This window comes from Psittacula echo (genome assembly GCF_963264785.1).
Source record: "Psittacula echo genome assembly, chromosome: 7".
NCBI classification, from domain to species: Eukaryota; Metazoa; Chordata; class Aves; order Psittaciformes; family Psittacidae; genus Psittacula; species Psittacula echo.
The window spans coordinates 32,784,166-32,803,287 of NC_137740.1; the positions used below are offsets into that span (position 1 = coordinate 32,784,166).

Consider the following 19,122-nt stretch of genomic DNA (forward strand, 5'->3'; position numbering starts at 1 on the left):
CAGCACTTAATTACCAGGAGCCCTTCTTTTTAAAAAAAAAAAAAAAAAAAAATAATAAAAAAACCCCAAAAAACAAACAAACAAAAAAACCCCAAAAAACAACACCCAACCCCAGCCAAAAAAAAAAAAGCCTGCCAACTCTGCTGGAAAACCAGAGTTCAGTAGTGCCACAATAACCTCAAATCTCTCATCTTTTACCCCACTTTTACACCAGTGTGGCTGCATAAATCCTCATATAATTCCTCTCAGTGTACATTAACTTATAGGAAATCAGAATAAGGACCAAAATATTTACACGGAAGCCCAAGGCAACGTGTTCTTCGTGGAGCACAAACACATTGTCCCAATTAAAGGTCATGTATGAGCTCTCCTCCTTTCACATAGTGTAACAGCTATCTTTTTAAAAGGTCATAGGTAGGCTTTAAGTTATCAGCATATTTTGCCTTGAGCTACAGCATTACTAAAAGCAGTGCTGCACAAGTATCTAATACTAAATCTGCATGGCAGAATGCTGCACAGTAGTTGTGTCTGCTTTGATGGGGAAGTACAGGATGTCAGAAAGAAGAAATGAGCTATGATTATTTACCACTTTCTTTTAAAAGAGGGATGAAATACTAGAGCATCAAGCTCAGGTGTCAGCAAGCCTACAATCTACTTCCAGAATAGGCTCCAGGGAGATGTTACAGCAGTCTTCCAGTACCTAAAGGTGACCTACAAGAAATCTGGAGAGCGGCCTTTTCCAAGTGTGTGTAGTGACAAGACAAGGGGGAATAGCTTTAAGGTGAAAAAGGGAAGATTTAGAATAGGTATTAGGAAAAAAATCTTCACTGTGAGGATGGTGAGATACCGGAACACCTTTTGGGTGAAGAGAAACTGTGGCTGTCCCATCTGTGGAAATGTTCAAGGCCAAGTTAGAGGAGGCTTTGAGCAACATGGTCTAGTGGAAGGTGTCCCTGGCCTTGGTAGAGGGGTTGGAACTAGACGATTTTTAAGATCCCTTCCAAACTTCACCATTCCGTGATTCTATGAAACAAATTAATTTTTTCATCATTCACAAGATAAGTAGTGTCACCTGTCCATCCAGGTTTTGATGAGCACAACCAGATGCCTTCAGTAGCTCTGTCACCACAAACATAATGCTCTTTTCATGGAGAATACAAGCCGTAATTTTTAGTGTTGAAGGAGAGAACTCCATCGTTCTTACAGGGAAATAAATTAGAAGTCAAGACCCAGTTCTTGTCTGTCTATACTGGTGTATAAATCAGGAAAAACATACTTAAATCACTAGGGTTACAACATTTCATTTTATAGAAATATAACTGAAACTAGAATTCCATTCTTAATCTTTTCTCCATTATCAGACCAGTGAGATTGAAAAAACCCACAAATGCAAACACAAAGCCATTTTGCAGAATAAGTGAAATATGTCACAGCACTGTAAAACTAACATCTAGGGACTAACATTTTTTAAAAGATCTAAGGAGACTCAAAAGGAAAATGGAGAAAGGAATTTTGAACACATTTGAAAATGGAACACATGAATGAGAATTAAGAAAAATGTTTTATATAAGAAATTCAGATAAAGAGAGAAGGCATTTGATAGAGACATGCTGTTCTCAGATAAATTTAGCTTAGTTTATTAAATTGCCTTTGGTTCCAGGTTCACTCACTAGTTAGCTGCTTTGGTTTACAAACGTATATTCCAAATACCCTTTACTCTGAAGATGCATTATCCTCACTGTATAACCAGCCAGGATACCATTTTGCCTCATGCGCCTCAATCGGTAAGGATTTAACAGATTTCACTTGCTAGTCTGAGACATACCAATTAATTCTAAACACTGAATTTCATACTAAATTTAAGGAAGATGTGTCAATTTTCTGAAGCTGTTATTCAGTGTTTAAAGTATGCAATTTTCTTTTGTGCATAATAATAACTTTTGTTCAATATGTAACAAATTCGTTGCAAAAAAGAATAAAGATCACCAATGGAAGAAAGATTAATATTTAACTGTGATGACTTCAGTAGATGAAAAATAATTTCCAAATGGTACTGTGATAGAAGACAAGCAGAGATTACCTAAGAAAGTTGTAGAATCTTGTAGACTGGAAGCTAAAACACATCAGAGAGACTTATTTTTGCAGCAGGATGAGGAACTGGATCACGTTATTGCTTGAAGTCCTTACAAGTTTTGGTTTTGTACCATCAAAGGTGCTTTACATATTCATTAGTATGTACACTGTACCCAATCACACTGTATGTGTAGAATCTGTAAAATAAAATTCTCATTTCCTTTATAGAAATAAGCCAAACAAAACCCAATAAACCAAACTACATTTTTGTATTTCATTTACAACAATGATATATTAATTTAAAGGGAGAAGATTTTATGTGATTTTTCCCCTCCAATTCCCCAGAGCCCCAAAGAAGTATCCACTGAAATGTAATTGGTTCAAAAGCTCCTTCGATTCTGAACATCCAGTTCCATCTTAGCCTTGCAAGCAACTGTTTTACAAGCCTGTTTGAAGATATTTTGAAATAAGTTTTATGATCCTTTTGTGGTGTTTGGAGTTAATTAAATATTTTGCATGAAAACTGCAAATAAGTATTGCTACTTGCTTTAAATAAAAATCTAATCATTACACAAAGCTTAACAATCAGACCAAATGCAGCAAACAAAATGCAAAGAATGATGTACACCATACAAGACAGGTTTCAAGTAATTACACAATAACATATCTAATCAGGGACCTATACATGATATAAAGTTCAGAAGTTTGCATCTCTCCTAAATATTAGAAGGCTCTTCTTGAAAAAGAGCCTAAACATTAAAGTCTTAAAATAGATGGCTACAAAACTGGTTTTGAAATCACCTTCAGCTCTGTAAAGAGACAAAGGTTTGAACTGTATGACCTTTTACCTGCCAAAAAAGCTATTTGCAGAAACTTCAGGAAAGCCATTTCCTGCATTTTTTCTTTTCCTGACATCACAGATTATGAGCTTTAATCTTCTTCCCTGGTACATTCAGTGAAGTCACATTCTGTGTAAAGACAGGAGTAGTAATACTATGGGAATTATGATTCTTTGACTCATTAAATAAAAGGGCATCTCAACTACTTTACTGATTAAAACCTCATGAATAACTTAGAAAATACAGAGATTTTTTTCACACATATTTGATCGGCTTGAAATTACTTTTGAAATTTCCTGGTAATTCAAACTTCCAGTTTATGAAGTGTCTTGATGACGTCCATTCTACCCCTATTTTGTAGTTTTTCACACAGAACAAAACACCACCACTACAATCTTCTGGTGGTGAAGTGAACAGATGAAAAGCGCATGAAAAATGAACAAACAGGGATTCCTTACAATAGTTTGAGTTAATGGTCGTGATTATTCAAGCTATGACAGCTTTAAATGCATATGAAATGTTTTTCCCCACTTCTTCCACAACTCTGAATCAGTATATGCTATTCTCGTTTTGTTTTGCATGTTTATTTTTTGTTGGAGCAATCCCAGACACAGCTACAGGTTGGGCAGAGAAGAGATTCAGAGCAGCCCTGCGGAGAAGGACTTGGGGGTGTTGGTCGATGAGAAAATGAACATGAGCCGGCTTCAGTGTGCGCTCGCAGCCAGAAAGCCAACCGTATCCTGGGCTGCGTCAAGAGAAGCGTGACCAGCAGGTCAAAGGAGGTGATCCTGCCCCTCTACTCTGCTCTTGTGAGACCTCACTTGGAGTATTGTGTGCAGTTCTGGTGTCCTCAACATAAAAAGGACATGGAACTGTTGGAACAAGTCCAGAGGAGGGCCACAAGGATGATCAGGGGACTGGAGCACCTCCCGTATGAAGACAGACTGAGGAAGTTGGGGCTGTTCAGCTTGGAGAAGAGAAGGCTGCGTGGAGACCTCATAGCAGCCTTCCAGTATCTGAAGGGGGCCTACAAGGATGCTGGGGAGGGACTCTTCATCAGGGACTGTAGTGACAGGACAAGGGGTAATGGGTTAAAACTTAAACAGGGGAAGTTTAGATTGGATCTAAGGAAGAAATTCTTCACTGTTAGGGTGGTGAGACACTGGAATGGGTTGCCCAGGGAAGTAGCGAATGCTCCATCCCTGGTGGTGTTCAAGGCCAGGTTCAACAAAGCCTTGGGTGGCATGCTTTAGTGGGAGGTGTCCCTGCCCATGGCAGGGGGGTTGGAACTAGATGATCTTGAGGTTCTTTGTAACCCCAACTATTCTATGATTCTATGATTTATGCATAGTTTAGCCATCACAAACTTTTGGATCTAAAGAATTTATCAAAGGCTTTTACTAAGTTCTTGCCAAGAAAGATGCCTAAACATGAATTTTCTAATTTTCTTCCCTCCTTTGCATGATTGTCATTGAAGTGGTCAGGTGGGTTATTTTGTTTGTTTCTTTGCGCTTTTTTTCTTTCCAAATTTAGGAATTTATTATATAGTTATCCCTATGGAATAGGCACAGAAATTCTATTACTAGCTTTAAAAGAATCCAGTTTGTGTTTTCATGTAAAGGAAATGTAACTGCACCAACACTGAAATTAAAAGGACACTTTGGGTGACAAATTTACAAAGTTAGATTTTAAAGATACCCCTGGGTAGTAAAAGGCAGGCATGTTATCAAAACATAGCAATCACTAGAATTTTAAGGTGATTTCTAAACCATTAAAATTATAACTTTGCTACTTAAGTCTATTTTGACTATATTTCCATCTAATACAGAAGTGAATGATAAAGCACTAAACAAAGCCAACTAATTATGAGTTCAGAAAGTCGTGGCCACTAAACTGACACATGCATTGCAACAAATTTGCTGAGCATGTGATGACAACTTCAGGATATGCAGGTGAATCTGAACATGAGAGTCCTCTATGCATGCATGGCAAGAGTGCATGGTAGAAAAGAGCTTCCAACCGCAAAATCCATTAGTATGAGCAGAATGACATGCCGTTTACTATACTATATATATTTATATATACATTTCCCAGTGGGACTCAGGTCAAGGCTTTCCAAGGCAGCTACTGTCTTCATATTCTACAGATATAATTTTACTCTTTCTGGAAGAAATAGCTTAAGAACAACAAAAAAAAACCACCTTCCCATATTTCTACAAATCTAGTATTCTGCCCAGTCCTCTGGCTTCTCAACATGTGACCTGGTTAGGACCACATGAAATAGCACACAATTTTACAACAGAAAATACTGGTAAATCATTTAAACTCACATGAATAATCACAGCCAGAAGACATATGCAGACAGAGCGAGCAATGGTGTGACAAAAGCAGTTTAAACCTTCTCTTTCTCAGAATATGAGTTTAGCACACTTAGAAAGGGTGTATCTTACTACCAAAAAAAGGTATCCAATACTTTCAGCCAGGTTAACTATCACATTACTTAAAAAATTTCACATTTTTATTATATGAGCCAAATGACATAACATACCCTTAAGTCTCACTTCATTTTATACTAGTGTCTTGTAGATTCTCATTTAAAGATGCTTTGATTTTTTTTTTTTCTGGTTATTGTACCATACATTTCATTTTTGCACATGCATTTCTTTCCCATGTACTGTTCGTGTTGCATAGCTTATAGCTATTAAGTAATTTTCATTCAACAATACAGTTAATAATGACTAGGAAAAAAAAAGTGAGAGAAACTTTTCAATGATCTGTGTTTATGTAGAAAATTTAAAATATCTAAACCAGTTAATCTATCATCTTTTATAAGAACTAGAAGTTTATTTTTGAACTCTCCACTTAGAATGAAAGGTTTTCTATCACTAAGAAAATGTCTATTAACATGAAAAAAGTCAGTTCTGAAGGGAAATAACTAGAGGCAGTAAGATGAAATTAAACAAAGCAATATTTAGACAGAACTGAAGTCAATTTTTCTAATACTGTATGGATAAAGTCTCTGGAAGGAAAAAATTCTATTGCATAGTACAGCTTATTACATTAGACAGTTTTAATTCGATTGGACAACAGAAGCCTAGAACCAAAATCCATTCTACAGCAGGTAAGAAATTACTTAAAACTCCCTTACTTCATCACCACATTTAAAGACAGGAAAATGTCCAGATTTCTTCAATTTAATCTGCAATGGCTATCAAAGTTGACATTTACATTTCAAAACAACAACAACCCCCCCCCCCCGAAAATATACATCATGTATGCTTTTAGAAGAAAAACTTAATATTTTAAATTCTTAATGATAGGGATAGACCTGGAAGCAGAAAGCTTGATTTACTAGAAACAAAGGACTTTCAGCAGATATTCAGTAATATTCACAGCATAAAACTAGTCCATTTGCATTCTTCCTTGCTAATAAGCTTTTTTTTTCCTATGGTTAAAAGCAAGAGTATTTTCATAACATCAAAAGGTGTGAGTAGGTTTAAACGATTAACCACTGTCTAGATTGGCATTTATCTATTAAAATTGTTTAACTTGGAGGAAGAGTGAAAAAGTATGCAACAGTGGACAAAGCAACGTTTTGTCGAAGTAGCAGATGTTAGCAGATCAAAAGGACGTGGTGTAACCTGAAAAACCAAATTCATCATTAAGTGAAACTTTGCTTTTCGCACTGGAGAAGCAGCATCTTAATGAATTATTGTCTATATTAACAGCACCCTTTTAACGTAGTTATGAATTCCTGAGACAAGTGTTCACAGCATAAATTTCTGATTCTCAAGAGGTTTTTTTTTTTTCCAACACAAATATAAAAAGTAACATCACCAATCCATTATAACACTAATGGCAGTAATAGATAAAGCCTGAAAATTCATGGGAAAGCTATAATCGTCTGTTACACGGCATACAACAAGCAACTCAATATTTTAATCTTTTCTTCTTTACATCCTACTGATACATGAGGCTTGTAGATCCATTCTTAAATACTGAAGGTAAAACAAAATAAATGAGAAACAAATATAAGTTGGAAGAAAAGAATCAATGCTGACATTAATGTAAGATTATTATTTTTAAATCAAGAAATAATAGTAACAAGCATCTATAAAGAAGTTTATTTTCAATTCTACTTCAAAAAGAAAAAGTAGTTTTCTGTTAATAATACCACCTTTAAATGTAAAGATGTTTTATGCCTTTTACTCCATTAATAGAAATAAATAACGCTAAATAGCATGGACCAATACTTGGTACAGTTACTTTTAACACTCACTATTTGATAGCTTTAAATGCCTTTTACCATTGGAGACAGGAGCAATAAGTGTTCTTGGGTTAGCAACAACAGCAGACTTGGAGTCTGATCAGTAGCAGCCATACAATTAGTTAAAAGAAAACAGCAATGAATTTATGTTTCATAATAACTTTTTTACTTGTGAAATATTAATTATAGAAAAAGTCATTAATGGCCTTATTTATAGAGAATGAATGCCAGCAAACTAACAAACCCAATCTACCAATGCCACTCTGCCAACAAATAGTGACTCATTAACTGAGCAAGAAAATTAACAATCATTTTCCTTAGAAAACAATAGTAGGCAAAAACGTAATTTGGCATTATTTCCTTCTTATTATTGTGGACACTAATTAGTATAGCTATATAAAAAAGATTTGAATTAAATGTCAAGGTCTCAGAATTGTTTGAATTCCCCTTTACTTAATTAATCAAAATATTTGAATTAGGTTCTTCATGTAATTTGATGTTTCAATCAGAACCCACTGAATTCTACCCATAGGCACATAAAATTATTATTTGAATATGGCTTGGGTAGCTTGCTTTTGAAACCTGCAACTAAAATAAAGCTGTAATCTCTTTACATAAAATATCTTTAAGTCATGTTTTATTAATTAGCCAAGCACTTATCCTATTCTTTAACTGACCACCAGATCTCATGTAGTAGACAGCTCACTAGGTGTGTGATTTTTCTTTTTACTTACAGGTCTAGAATATTAACACAAACTACGTTTCAGTTAAAAATTCTTCCCTAGTTTTCTCATAGTTTTCAGAAATTAAGGAAATAAAGTGTTTTCGAAGCTGCAGTGGTTAGTCACTGTCTGAAGTTTTATTTTAGAAAAGCTGCATATTACATATTACATATTACAGAAAGTAAATACTGTTGCATGCATCTGCCTATCTCAGTTTGCGATTTCTCCACAATTCTCTTTAAGTGATGGTCCTTGCAGCATTCATGGAGTGCTACACATTTAGTGTGAGTTTTACTTTTCTTTCCGAGGACAAACTACAGCTTTTGTTTTCCCTAGAATACTGACACTTAACCTTTGCAGGCTTTTGTAAAAAGTATTAATTGTCCCTAGGAAAACAACATTCTTCCTCTGTTTTACTGAGAAGTGCGCACAATTTTAGCACAACAATGAGCATTAAACCCAACTCTGTCCTTGGTGCAAATAGTGAGCAGATCTTAGTCTCCCCCTCCTCAAGAGTGTTACAACACTGGAAAAAAATAATTCAAGCTGGTCTTTTTTATCATGATCTAAAAATGGGCGTATGACTTTTATCACTGAATCCAAAGGTACAGTGCAGTATCTTCCATGTATCCGTAAATTATGAAAAGTTTCTAACAAAACAAGACTGGTTATTTTATCTTTTTATTTTTTATTTATTAGAAATTCTCATTTCACCTTCTTTTTTTATTTTAGCAAACCTCATTTTAGAGAATTATTCTTACAAATTCAGATGATCCTTGTGTCTCACTAGACTTTTTAAGCACTTCTTTGCTACCTGCATCTGTTAACAAGAATCTCATGTAAATGGACTCACATTTTCTTCAAGATGAGATGAGCTCCAGAAAGTGACATCTTACCCTTGATAATAATTTTGAGGTAATCTGTAATTACACTGTTTTCTTGGCAGGTGCTGGAAGTAGAATCAATATTCTTAATAAGTAGATCAATCTTCCAGAGAAAATCTCCTAGACACGTGGCAAATTGGGAGTACCCTTGGGAACAAAAAAAGATCTGTGCTTGGCTGTTCCATCATTGTCAATTCAGACGTATTCAGAAATCTAGCTAGCATTTGGAAGCAGTAATTCCTTCAAATATTTTTAACGTCACAAACTGCATGACTGTTGCATTAATTACAAATAATATTATCCTACAAAAAACCCAACAAACTATACAGATTATCTCACATGTATTTTGTCCTTTTTAGATGGGGCTTCAAACAGTAAACAATGGATGCAATCTCAACAACAAAGCCTTAGTCACTAAAGAATCAGAGAAGAAATGGAGAGTGTTTCCAGCCCTAACTATTCCATGATTCCATGTTTACTGAAGAAAAAAAAGATGGAGTTCTAGTCATGTTTTACTGACTGCAAACTAATTAACCGGGGCAAGGCAGGACAATTAAGAGATGCTGTATCTATACTACTAGACAAGATGCATTTGCTATCACAACAAGAATTACAAAATATTACAACATCACACTCAAATGGAACACCTAAATAAAGCAGAAGTGAAAAAGAGATTTCCTTTGCTTTCTTTCCAAAATAGAGGGCCTGACTTCAACACTTGTACTAATGTGGCGCTAATTAGAATGAAAGAATCAAATCTTAAGAAAGTGATAAATAGATAATCATGAAAGTGTTTGCTGCACAGCTCCAGACAGCTTACAAATTTCAGATCACTGCCATAAATCATACTGTGAAGTCAAAGAAACAAAATGAGAAAAAAAAAAATAGTTCAAGGACCTAATGTAATAAATTTATTCCTTTAAATGACAAATACATTTTTTCATGAAGAAAGGACTGCAAATACTAATAGGTTAGGAAAAGGATAGCAACCTATCAGAATAGTATTTTTTTTTAAATACAGGACCTAATAATAAAATTTTAATTGACATACCCATAGCACCTGTAAACTCACATATATGAAACACTATAAATAATTTTCCACTAATTAAACCATGAAAATAGATGATTTTGCATTGCATTTGCCACAATACCTATAGAATAAACTACTTTCCAGATCCTTTCCATGACGAAATTACCACCTAATCACTGGACAGAAGTGGTTAAAACATTGCTTAGAAGCAATTTGACTGGTACCATTTTACTAACTTATTTGGACAACAACTGCCAAGCAAGATCAATCTTAAACTCCATTTGATTCAAGATGCTACTTTGAGCAGTATTTAGTACTGACTGCTTAAGAGGTAAGTCAAAGAAACATCAGAAAACTTAATGAGTATTAGCTTGGAAAATCTATGTAAAAAATGTCTATAAAGCATACTTTATGAAAATAAAATTGAAATCCATTTTATGCACACCACTTCAAACTGTTATCATTTAGTATGTACCTTAAATTATTTTCAATTTATTTTAAATATTAATAAATTCAGCAACCTCAGAAACCGCAATAAGGTAATTAGCTTAAATTAGAGCAGCCTAACTAATTACAGAATATTCTGACTGTAGACTAGTTACAAAGGCTTAGCTGAGCACTGAACCTGACGTAATTTAGACAGTATTTAGTATAGTAAGAGTAATACTCTCTCTGTGCATCATTTTACATCTGGTATATATACAGGTTTAAATGCAAATTGACAAACAGAATGGAAAGATCAGATTAGGAAGAGAAAAACATGCTTTGTGCTGAAGAATAAAAAATGTTACTTTAAAGCTGACAAAAGGTGAAAAAGTTGTAAGACATGCAAGTACGTAGAGACTTGGTTGAGCTGTTGAAATAAGTCATCCTTTCCAACCTCTTAATGCACCCTGTAATTTTTTAAATAAAATTCAATATGCTAAGTAAAAACAGTTCATATATATTTGTGAGTTCAAAATGCTTAACAAAAACAAACTCCGCCTACAGTTATCTATGCCCAATTGGCATTAAGGGGGTTAACCATGTAAGCTAATAAACAACATGTGAAAGACAGTATTTTATTTCTAACCTCTGCTGCCAGTTGCTGAAGAGAAGGAGATGCAACAGGATGTAAAGTTGAGTTGCCTCTGACTGGATTATGGAGGCTAACGTAAGCAACAACATTTCTTTGAAGAACTCTCTTAAGATCCTACAACAAAAGCAGAGCAACGGTTATTACTATGCATCATTATAATTAAGACTTGTTTTGTTCTTTCAGCTCCTTTTACGGAAAAACTGAACCCTACGCTTTTGTACTCTGTTATTCCCTAAGTATTACTTAACTACTACTTCTTACAATATACTGTTAAGGACTTCAAAGGACATCTTAATGTTATTTCTCTATACAGTGTAAGTTAGAATTCCATTTCACACATCATCCTAACAGAATGCAAATAGGCCTGGGAGGAATTAAAAATGACTACATGTGTAAGGCCAAAACTGAAAACATTACATACTGTGAAACAACATGATGGCCTTTTAAACTTCTGCCAGACAGAAGACAAACTTTGAAAGTAATCATTACCAACAGTTAAATGTACTCAGTTTTAGAGACCAAATTCAGATCTGAACTGCATAACTTTCCCAGTGTTTTTATTTTAGTATTTTTTTAGACTACAAAAATAGCATTTACAAACTGTTTCAGTTATCATCTCTTTTTTAAAAAGATCCTCTTTGCCTTCTCAGTAATGAGTCACTCTTTGCGTGAAGCAGCTCTTTATATTGAACAGAAGGGGTGTAACGCAATTACATCTGATGTAAAGCTGACTTGAAGTGGAACTAAACAAATTTTGCTTCCAGCCTGGATCTTTTCAACTTGATTTTTTCACCCCTCTTGTTTTTGAAGAATAATCATGTTGGAAGTATGAAACTTCAATGAGAGCTAGCTGCTTCTCACGCATGCTAAAAAGCAATTAACTCTTCATTTTATCTATTGCTTTAATTCAGCAGCCATGAACCTCTCTGCTAGCTATTCCTTTAATTTATTAACTTGTGTCCACTGTATGATCAACAACACTGATTTTCTTTCAGTAAGCTGGTTTCTATTCTGCTGAAAGAAAGAGCTCAAGGAATTTTCTGTGCCAGATTGTATCTAACTCCTTAGCACAAATATTTGGAAAGTGAATCAGCACAAGCCATGGAGATACTGCAATACTGATGTGATTAACGTAAACCATAGTACAGTTCTATTCATTCAGTGCAGTCTTGATTCAATTCTCCCCACACTATCATTATCTATTGCCACACTTTTAATTGATAAGCCTATCAATTAAAAGTTAGTAACTGTTGAAACCCCAATAAGAAGAAAAAGCCCTCTAAGCTATTCCTGGGCCTAGGTCTTTTTCTGAGGTTTCCCCTCCCTCTCCAAAATTTGGCAATGCCCTTTTTTACAGTCCTCTGTTGAATTAGGGAGGGGAACAGTTCCCAAAGGCTGTAAAAGCAACATTGACAGCTATGGAAACTTGCCGTCTCGTTATCACATGCTCCATTCCACAGGAACTGCCTCTACAGATTTTTTCACTGCGTTTGCTCTGGAGTTCATGAAGGTACAGAGACAGACATCACAAACCAGTTAATGAACCATAATTTCTATGCGGCAATTTCATCATGTTTTTGTGCTTTCAACAAAAGTAATCATTATTGCAATGAGTCTTTCTAAAGCTATTTTACCTCTGCCCATTCATATGAACCAATGTTCCCAAATAACGTTCCTCCCCATGAGCAGAAAACAATGGTCCGATCAGGTCTCCAGCCTTTCTTAACCTTCAGTGTCAAGGCTTGTATAAATGCTGTGATGATAGCAGTGCTACTGGCCCATTCTTGTCCACTGTAAGTATTCAAACTGTTGTGATGACTACCAATGATAACGTATCTATCTGAAATGTGAAAAAAGGGACAGACAGAGAATCTTATTTCTTTTGGATATTAGCATTAAAAGGATTTTTAGAAAGCCTAAAAGATTAACTGTATTAGTCTGTAATGTCATTAATACAACACAATGCTGTCAACAAAAAATTATATGATCATGTGCAAGACAACCATACACTATAAATAGATAAAACTGTGAATACTAGTTAAAAATATACTAGTAATTAAATACATGTATATACTTTCCTATTTTAAACCCTGTGTCCTTGCCCTCATTGTTGCTTATTATTCTCCCTTCTTATAAATCTGATATATACCATTTTTATAGCCAGGACTTCTTCACATTGATAATCTAAGAAAGTCCCAAGCTCACATTAGAGCTTTACAAAAAAATCACAAATGAATAAGCAGGAAACTCTATCTTCAATACATATTAGCATCCAAAAAAGAAAAGAAAAGGTGTGGTAGTACAATGAGAAACATAGAGAAAATACACAAAGTATTAGTACTCCCTCACCTGGAAGACTGTGTTCAGTGCTCACCACCCTATCTCAAAAAAGACATTGTAGAAACAGCAGTTGAGAAGCTGGTAACCAGAAGGGTTATATATCAGGACTTAGACTTCCATGTAACGAGACACTGAAAAGACCTGGACTGCAGGTTTAGAGAGGAGACATGACAGAGGAATAGATATAATGAATGAAACAGAAACGATAAGTCAGACCTAGCAACTTTGATGATACTGGAGGAAACTTTTATAAAAAGAAAAGCAAGAAGTTTCAACCTGAAATAAAGAACATGCCTTTGGTTATCCAGAAAATAAACTCACTTTTTTTTTTTCTCAGAGAAATTAAATGAAAACTTCATCTCTCAAGGCAAAATATATAAGCCAAATACTAAGTCACAAGTGTAAAGAACCTCATTTTATTCCAAAAGGATGATGCAGTACAAAATAACATGAATGACTAGTGTGACTGAGGCGTGTCAAGAAGTCAAAGCAGAGTTATACTAAATGACTTATTAAAATATTGGATCTTTTGTGTGAGATGAATTCAAAACCGAAGCCTCTTTGAAGGACTGCTTCCTGGTTGTGTTCTAGTATTTAATAAAGTCTCTTTCTGGTCCAGATCTAGACTTCTAAGGGAGTTCTTTCCATATTTCAGGACATCGATAAAGAACAGAAGAATAGTTATCAAGTGATGCCAGATCCACAAGAATCTCCAAGTGTCATTTGGATTCCAAAAGTGCAAAAATTTTTAGTTTTCTTTCTTTATCCAAGGGGATTCATTCTTCACTGTTGTCAGCACACTGGAACGCAGCAACACATAGGTGGGAAATGCCTGTGTTTTATACTTGCTTATAAAATTAAATATCTTCTCCCCAGTGTTTTTTGCAGTGACTGCTGCCTAGAAAGAATGTTAACTGAACATTTATGAACACTTTGATTATTAGATCATTCTCAGTCAAACTGAACTTCTGCCAGTTTTGTTTAACAAAAGTCATGGAAATGTTTTATACGGAATCAAAAATCCTTTATAAACAGCGTATCTGTTAGGTACCTATAAAACCGCATCTTCACTTAACTGCTTAGGGGGTGAATAGGCATGTAAATGAAAATTTCTTTCTAAAAGTAGAAATGAAAAATATAAATCTAAGTGTACATAGAATCATAGAATCATAAAATAGGGTTGGAAACGACCTTAAGATCATCTAGTTCCAACCCCCCTGCCATGGGCAGGGACACCTCACACTAAACCATGCCACCCAAGGCTTTGTTGAACCTGGCCTTGAACACCACCAGGGATGGAGCATTCACAACTTCACTGGGCAACCCATTCCAGTGCCTTGGCACCCTTACAGTAAAGAACTTCTTCCTTACATCCAATCTAAACTTCCCCTGTTTAAGTTTCAACTCATTACCCCTTGTCCTATCACTACAGTCCCTAATGAAGAGTCCCTCCCCAACATCCTTATAGGCCACCTTCAGATACTGGAATTTAATGTAACAAAATGCAATCTACAACATAGAATTTTGCAACCTGTGTGTTACATCATGAGATGTTTAATTATAGGTTGCACAGATAGTGAATAGTCATAGGTTCTTCAACTCAATGTTAGAAATTGGGAACAGAAATTAATGGCCTTCCAGGCTTCTAGGTTGTCAGAGGAAGTGCCACTAAAACAGGGTGAGCAGACAGGATCAATGGTTGCCCCGTATTTTAATCTCTGTTCAGTCTGTGAACAGCATATGTGAATGGGAGTGGAAAGAGACTTTATGTAAAATAGTATAGGGCATTTTGATGGAGAAAAAAGCTACAAGCAGCAATTTACTGTAGAACATGCAAGCTGAATGAACAGGGGTAAAAAATAACAGCTGGTGCCTCCTTTGAAATTCTTTATCTTTGCACATCTCTCCCTTTTGAATAGAGACAATATCCTGAAGCAAATGACTATAGGAAAAGCATAGGAGAAAGGATGGTCATGCTTACAGAGACAGGAGCTGTCCTTTCTTATAATCATTTGCTGAAGCATGTGGAGAAAGAGATCACATGGTAATAAAAGAGAAAGAAAGGACTAGAGAAGGAGAAAAAATATTCACCAGATACTTGTAAATGTGATAAGATGGGATAGTATTCAGGGTAGTGATGAGCTGGACAACAGAAAGTCATTATTTCTCTAACACGAATAAGCTTAAATCCTCCCCACCTCCTTTATTCCATCACTTAAACATGAAATGACTAGCCAACCTCCTATGGGACTCTAGATAAGTTTGCAACCTTTCTTCTGAACCTAATAAAAGAGCATTAATCAAGACAAACGTCATGATGTTTTGATGATGATGACATCTGTACACTAGAAATTGGACCGGGCCTACAATCCTTTGCACTATGGAAGTAGCCCGCAACAGTGCTCATTTGCATTGCAGAAATCCTTCAACTTCTAGGCAAATTCACTTGCAGACAGAATAAGCTCAAAATTATCTTCTTTCCTATGATGGCCTGATTATCTTAGTATCTACATACAGCATCAAAGGAGGGATGAGATTTGTGGTTTATGCCACAGCTGCACTTAGAATCTTGTTTAATTCATGGATGTAGAGAACAGTAATTATAATTCATAGACTTATGTAAAACTAGCATAAGGCATGATTGTAACAAAACAAAACTGCAGCAAGAGTGATTAAGAGCTTAGTCACAGATTTTTGTACACTATAATCATATTTGATATTGGATTCTCAACTAAAAATCTAATCTAACTAAGCCAGAGATCACGCTGCCCTACATCCTAGTTTCGGTGAGACACTTGAATTTTGTAGGGATGTTCTAGACTTGAAGCTTTATTTCTCTCAAAATTCTGCTAACATTAGAAAAAAAATCAAAACCTTTTCTAAAGATGTATAGACAGCTTGCGAAGTAATTCGAATAATGCAATAAAGTACACCCTAAAATTCAAATCACCAACATACTTATCTGGTATAAAACACTGATACTCTCTACTCCTGCTTTTTGTGTAAAAATATGCTTACTATATATCTGCCTATAATATCCCCCTGAGCTCATTCTCTGTTTAACCCTTATGTTTTATTATAAATCAAATCACAAACTGACTGCAACAAATGCTCTCCCCTTCTTCTGTATTAGCACATTATCTTTCAAAACGGAATCCTGATCCCAGCTATGACTTCCAGCCATCATGAAACAAATAATTGATACAAGTGCTAATGAGCTACTTACCGGGAAATACAGTTCCTTTTAAATATCCAATAACATTAGAAATTGCCTTGTAAGTTGTGACTGAATTAATATTCAGACTGATTATTTTTTTGCCTGTTAAAAGACAAAAAGAAAAAAAGAAAAATAGAATGTTAAACTTGTTTATCCAGCCAAGTAATCTACAGGATGCAGATATAAATTCCCCACAAGTTCAAAAAAGAAAACAAAAAAAACCACCCCAAAACAAACAAAAAAACCACCCAACCAACAAAAAAATCACAAATTAATAAAGAAACCCCAACAAAAACAAAGAAAAAAAAGACATTCTTAGTCCCATTTTAGCAGTGGGGTTCAAAGCTGGAATCTCAAAAGAGACCTCTATTCCTTGAGTTAAAAGATCATTCGATTCACCAAGAAATATTACTTCAGTCTTTACCTTGTTTTTTTTTTTCCCCACCTAATTCTTCACCCAGGTCAATCTTCCAGTAATATTCACAAAATTATACCTGGTTTATGTTATACTATTCTTCTGGAGAAAACCCCCTATGCTAAATCAGATGGGAAAAGTTAGACCTTTGCATTACTTATCACTTTGCCAGCGTAGCCTCTAGTTATACATTTGTGAACTTAAGCCAACAGAAGTCAGGGTTTTGTTTGGGTTTTTTTTTTGGCTTAGCTAATATCAGCTGAGGAAATGGTGCAAATACAAAGGCAGTAAGGTTCCCAAACCTACTAAAACGTACAGGACTTGCCAGTATTACTATGCCAGTTGAGACTGCAGTGCAGGATAAAGCCACAGAGAAGTAAATGTCTGAGTTAAAATAGCTTAAAAAAATTAACTATCCTTTGCTGAAAATCACTGTCATTCCCTCTGTGTCTCAGGTGGGTCACACTGACCATGCTAACTCCTGCAGTTTTTGTCAATGGAAACAAAACAACTCACTACAGGGAGCTGCAGATACTTTTAAAATGTTTCATTTGCATTATAATAGGCTGTATTAACATTCACCTCATCTGAAAGGTCATAAATTCTATCTGAGAAAAGTCAAAATGTCTTAAACGGCTCAAACTTAAATGCTAGCAATTGTCTGACAATAACCACCCTGTCATCCCAGACCTTCAGTGAGGTTCTCTTACATCGAGTGCAGCACCACCCCCATGACAGACCTGTGTTTAAAGCCGTTTTTGAGCCTGAATTCCTTTCATGCCCATATCCCAACTGCCACAGACCAAAATTAAAATATTCCATGGATCATTTTGTCTCTATCTCCCAGGCTATTATCCTCCCAAAGATGTATTTCTAACAGTTTGTTTCCTGGCTATGTTCCCTGAGATTGTGAGGAATGTGCAAGTGAGAGCTTACTCCAACACGTCAAATAAAAACAATACATCTCTGTGATACTTTTTTCAGGGTTCATTTGCTGGTACTTCATCTGAGAAATTTACTTTAAAATTCTCCTAAAATAAAATCCAATATATTTTCATTCACTAGTCTTCAGTGATATTTGAAAAAAGAAAACCAACTGCTAGACTCTTTCTTTGTTAAAAAAAAGAAAGTCCTAGCAATATTTATTCTACTTTCTACTCAGATAAAACCTGTTATAAACAGATGTGTCCTCTACGTGACAACTGTGTTTTTGTTAGAATGCAATAGTAAAGAAAATGCAAGTCAAGCATAATTAATTAAAAATAACCCACACCACCCTATTTTGCAATAATCAGTCACAGCAAGTTGGTATTTTGATCCGTCATGCATATGTTGGGGTTTAAGTTACAATTAATTTTGCTCTTCTGATGTAAGTTACTGTTATTAACCATATGATGATGAATTGTTTGTTTTACAAATCTCAGTATTATTCTCAAAATTTTTAAAAAAGTACGTCAGTAAGAAAAAAAACGTCAAGTTAGTAGGCCAGGTCTACTGGGGGCTGGTGGGGCTGATCTGACAAAGAAGAGGAAGAGAGGTTTTGGTAGGAGGCTTGCCAGGCTGGTCAAGGTTTCTTTAAACTAGATGTGTTGGGGGAGGGGGACGTCATTCCATCCCATCACACCCAGTCAGTTGCCAGCACCTACAATAAATGCTCGGAGCGATGCAGAGATATTCCAGCCGCTCCAGCCAATGAGCTGGCTTCATTTGAAGCTCGGCTCAGATGCCTCTATACAAACACCAGTAGCACGGGAAACAAACAAGAGGAATTAGAGATGTGTGCACGACTGCGGAAGTATGAAATAGAAGGCATCACAGAAACATGGTGGGATGGCTCCTGCGACTGGAGTGTTGGAATGGAAGGTTACAGGCTCTATAGAAAAGACAGGCCTGGCAGGTGGGGAGGGAGAGTTGCTATTTATGTTAGGGATAAGCTGGAGAGTATGGAACTCTGTCTGGGGACAGGTGAGCAGTCGACAGAGAGTTTGTGGGTCAGGGTTAAAGGGAGAACACCTGTGGGGGACATTACTGTGGGGATCTGTTACAGACCGCCTGATCAAGAGGAATCTGTGGATGAAGCGCGCTATAGGCAGATAGGAACAGCCTCACGCTTGCAGGCCCTTGGTCTCATGGGAGACTTCAACCACCCTGACATCTGTTGGAGCGACGGTATGGCCTGGCACAAGCAATTCAGGAGGTTCCTCGATTGTGTGGAAGACAACTTCCTTCTGCAAGTAATAGAGGAGCCGACAAGGAG

The 19,122-nt window shown here is 35.8% G+C and overlaps 1 protein-coding gene across 1 annotated transcript in view; it reads right to left on the reverse strand.

Moving 5' to 3' along the window:
• The window catches only part of NAALADL2 (N-acetylated alpha-linked acidic dipeptidase like 2), a gene marked incomplete at its 3' end in the record, with an annotated part of 390,135 nt that overhangs the window by 107,974 nt on the left and 263,039 nt on the right, over positions 1–19,122 (reverse strand). The window contains exons 7-9 of the mRNA XM_080624368.1: positions 16,460–16,552; positions 12,528–12,733; positions 10,888–11,007 (exon numbers count right to left, since the gene is read on the reverse strand). Coding sequence (XP_080480494.1) covers positions 10,888–11,007; positions 12,528–12,733; positions 16,460–16,552 — 419 coding nt within the window. The remainder of the gene's footprint in view (positions 1–10,887; positions 11,008–12,527; positions 12,734–16,459; positions 16,553–19,122) is intronic.